At 49.3% G+C, this 4,005-nt stretch overlaps 1 protein-coding gene across 1 annotated transcript; it reads left to right on the forward strand.

Annotated features, from left to right (window-relative positions):
* Positions 1-232: 232 nt before the first annotated feature.
* On the forward strand, positions 233-2,395 carry LOC146712375 (uncharacterized). Its single transcript, XM_085436398.1, has one exon. The coding sequence runs from the start codon at positions 653-655 to the stop codon at positions 2,393-2,395; it is 1,743 nt and encodes a 580-aa protein (XP_085292524.1). The 5' UTR covers positions 233-652.
* Positions 2,396-4,005: the final 1,610 nt, after the last annotated feature.

Raw genomic sequence — 4,005 nt, forward strand, 5'->3', positions numbered from 1 at the left:
TAAAAGAAGAAAAACTAATGACATGGCCTCCTTGTTCACCTGATCTGAACCCCATTGAGAACCTGTGGTCCATCATCAAATGTGAGATTTACAAGGAGGGAAAACAGTACACCTCTCTAAACAGTGTCTGGGAGGCTGTGGTTGCTGCTGCACGCAATGTTGATGGTGAACAGATCAAAACACTGACAGAATCCATGGATGGCAGGCTTTTGAGTGTCCTTACAAAGAAAGGTGGCTATATTGGTCGCTGATTTGTTGTTGTTTTGTTTTTGAATGTCGGCGAGGATTCCGCACGGCACTCCCCTCCATTCACCTCGCGAATCTCCGCTCTCTTCCAAACAAAGTCGACGAATTACTGCTCTTAAACCGGACTAACAAGGACTTTGCACGCTCTGCTGCCCTCTGCTTCACTGAAACCTGGCTCAGTGAGCGAGTCCCAGACGCTGTCTTAAATCTGCCGGGCTTCCAACTTCACCGGGCGGACCGCGAAACAGAGCTCTCAGGGAAAACAAAGGGTGGTGGAGTCTGCTTCTACATTAATGAAGGTTGGTGTACTGATGTCACAGTGTTACAGAAACACTGCAGCCCACACTTGGAAAGTTTTCTCATCAACTGTAAACCTTTTTATTCACCGCGGGAGTTTTCTTCCTTCATGCTGGTCGGAGTTTACATCCCTCCACAGGCCAACGCGAACAACGCACTGTGCGAGCTGGCTGACCAGATTACTACCCTGGAGAGGAAATTCCCGGATTCCTTTACAATTATTCTTGGGGATTTTAACAGAGCAAACCTAAACTACGAACTCCCTAAATACAGACAGCATATAGACTGCCCCACCAGGGACAACATCATACTGGATCACTGCTACACCACTCTAAAAGATGCCTATCGCTCTGTGCCCCGGGCAGCTTTGGGACATTCTGATCACTGCATGGTCCATCTTATTCCAGTTTATAGGCAAAAACTCAAACGTGCCAAGCCTGTAGTCAAAACTGTGAAGAAGTGGACTAACGCAGCAAAGCAGGAACTGCAGGACTGTTTTGACTCCACTGATTGGACTGTTTTTGAAGCTGCATCTGAGAACCTAGATGAGCTCACGGACACTGTGACATCATACATCAGTTTCTGTGAAGACGTGTGTGTGCCAACAAAGACCTTTTGCACATACAACAACAATAAACCATGGTTCACTCCTAAACTCCAACATCTTCGCAAGGCCAAGGAGGACGCTTACAGAAGTGGTGACAGGGTCCTGTACAAGCAAGCCAGGAACACACTGACCAAGGAGATCAAAGCAGCTAAAAGGATCTACTCCCAGAAGCTGGAAGAACGGCTCTCAGCCAACGACCCTGCGTCAGTGTGGAGGGGCCTGCAGGAAATCACCAGCTACAGACGCCCCCCACCCACTATTGAAGCAAACAAAGACCTGGCCAACGAGTTAAACACTTTCTATTGCAGGTTTGAGACGGACAGACTCCCACGCCCCACCCTCCCCTCCCCAGGGACATTGCTTCAGACATTGACTCCCAACACACCTTCCACCTCTCCCCCCTTCACCCTGCCCCTCCCCAATCAAGACTCAACGACCACCCCCACCCTCCCCAATCCAGACTCAACGACCACCACCACCCTCTCCAACCCAGACTCAACGACCTCCACCACACCTCTCACCCCCCTTTCCTCCTCCCTGAAACTAAGAATACACACTCAGGATGTGAGCCGACTATTCCAGAAACAGAAGCCCAGGAAAGCCCCCGGACCAGATGGCGTCTCACCCTCCTGCCTCAAAACCTGTGCTGAACAGCTGACTCCCATCTTTACTCGCATCTTCAACAGATCCCTGGAGCTGTGTGAAGTTCCCTCCTGCTTCAAACGCTCCACCATCATCCCTGTTCCCAAGAAACCCACCATCACAGGACTGGATGACTACAGACCTGTCGCCTTGACGTCTGTGGTCATGAAATCCTTCGAACGACTGGTGTTAGCCCATCTGAAAGACATTACAGGCCACCAGCTGGACCCTCTGCAGTTTGCCTACCGGGCAAACAGGTCAGTGGATGATGCAGTGAACACGGGGCTGCATTACATCCTGCAACACCTTGACTGCCCGGGAACTTATGCCAGGGTCCTGTTTGTGGACTTTAGTTCGGCTTTTAACACCATTGTGCCTGAACTTCTCTCCTCCAAACTCTCCCAGCTCAGCGTGTCACCAGCTACCTGTCAGTGGATCACCAGCTTCCTGACAGACAGAAAGCAACAAGTGAGGCTGGGGGAGATCACCTCTGAAACCCGGTCCCTCAGTATTGGTGCCCTCAAGGATGTGTCCTCTCACCACTACTGTTCTCCCTCTACACTAACGATTGCACCTCCAATAACTCTGCTGTCAAACTCCTAAAGTTTGCAGATGACACCACTGTCATTGGCCTCATTCAAGATGGTTATGAGTCTGCATACCGGCAGGAAGTTGAGCGGCTGGTACTCTGGTGCAGTCAGCACAATCTGGAGCTGAACACTCTTAAGACTGTAGAGATGACAGTGGACTTCAGGAGACATCCCTCAACTCTGCTCCCCCTCACCATATCAGACAGCCCTGTGTCGACTGTGAAGATCTTCAAGTTCCTGGGTACAACCATCTCCCAGGACCTGAAGTGGGAGACCAACATCAACTCCATCCTCAAAAAGACCCAGCAGAGGATGTACTTCCTGAGACAACTGGGGAAGTACAGTCTTCCACAGGAGCTGCTGATCCAGTTCTACACTGCGGTCATTGAGTCTGTCCTGTGCTCCTCCATCACAGTCTTGTATGGAGCAGCCACTAAACAGGACAGGAGCAGACTGCAGCGGACTGTACGGGCAGCAGAAAGGATCATCAGCGCCCCCCCTGCCCTCCATCCAGGATCTGTACCTCTCAAGAACCAGGAAACGGGCAGGGAAAATCATCGCAGACCCCTCACACCCTGCACACAGACTTTTTGATCTGCTGACCTCTGGCAGACGGTACAGAAGCCTGCAGACCAGGACCACCCGACACAGGAATAGTTTCTTTCCCCTCGCCATCTCCCTTCTTAACAGTTGACCTGTCACACTGCTCCCACTGCCAGACTGCAACTGCACCTTATGTACATTTTGTAGTATTCATTCCGCCTCATTCATTTCTGTATTTTATGTATATAAGGTTAGATTCGTTATTTATAGTTGGTTTACATAGCTTTGTGTATGTATGTGTAATGTGTATATATAGACACTTGTGTGTGTGTGTGTGTGTGTGTGTGTGTGTGTGTGTGAGATTTACATTGCTGTGCTTGAGAGCCACCATCTACCGGAACCAAATTCCCTGTATGTGTCTGCACATATACAGTGGGGCAAAAAAGTATTTAGTCAGCCACCGATTGTGCAAGTTCCCCCACTTAAAATGATGACAGAGGTCAGTAATTTGCACCAGAGGTACACTTCAACTGTGAGAGACAGAATGTGAAAAAAAAATCCATGAATTCACATGGTAGGATTTGTAAAGAATTTATTCGTAAATCAGGGTGGAAAATAAGTATTTGGTCACCTCAAACAAGGAAAATCTCTGGCTCTCACAGACCTGTAACGTCTTCTGTAAGAAGCTTTTCTGTCCCCCACTCGTTACCTGTATGAATGGCACCTGTTTGAACTCATCATCTGTATAAAAGACACCTGTCCACAGCCTCAAACAGTCAGACTCCAAACTCCGCCATGGCCAAGACCAAAGAGCTTTCGAAGGACACCAGGAAAAGTATTGTAGACCTGCACCAGACTGGGAAGAGTGAATCTACAATAGGCAAGCAACTTGGTGTGAAAAAATCAACTGTGGGAGCAATCATCAGAAAATGGAAGACATACAAGACCACTGATAATCTCCCTCGATCTGGGGCTCCACGCAAGATCTCATCCCGTGGGGTCAAAATGATCATGAGAACAGTGAGCAAAGATCCCAGAACCACACGGGGGGACCTGGTGAATGACCTGCAGAGAGCTGGG

Source organism: Copadichromis virginalis, linkage group LG3 (genome assembly GCF_057382275.1).
Source record: "Copadichromis virginalis isolate Kocher_CV1m ecotype Utaka linkage group LG3, C_Virginalis_male_GT1.1, whole genome shotgun sequence".
Taxonomy (NCBI): Eukaryota; Metazoa; Chordata; class Actinopteri; order Cichliformes; family Cichlidae; genus Copadichromis; species Copadichromis virginalis.

Bases quoted from the DNA above. Each gene is read 5' to 3' on its own strand.
- LOC146712375 (XM_085436398.1), top strand. From the start codon at position 653: ATGCTGGTCGGAGTTTACATCCCTCCACAGGCCAACGCGAACAACGCA.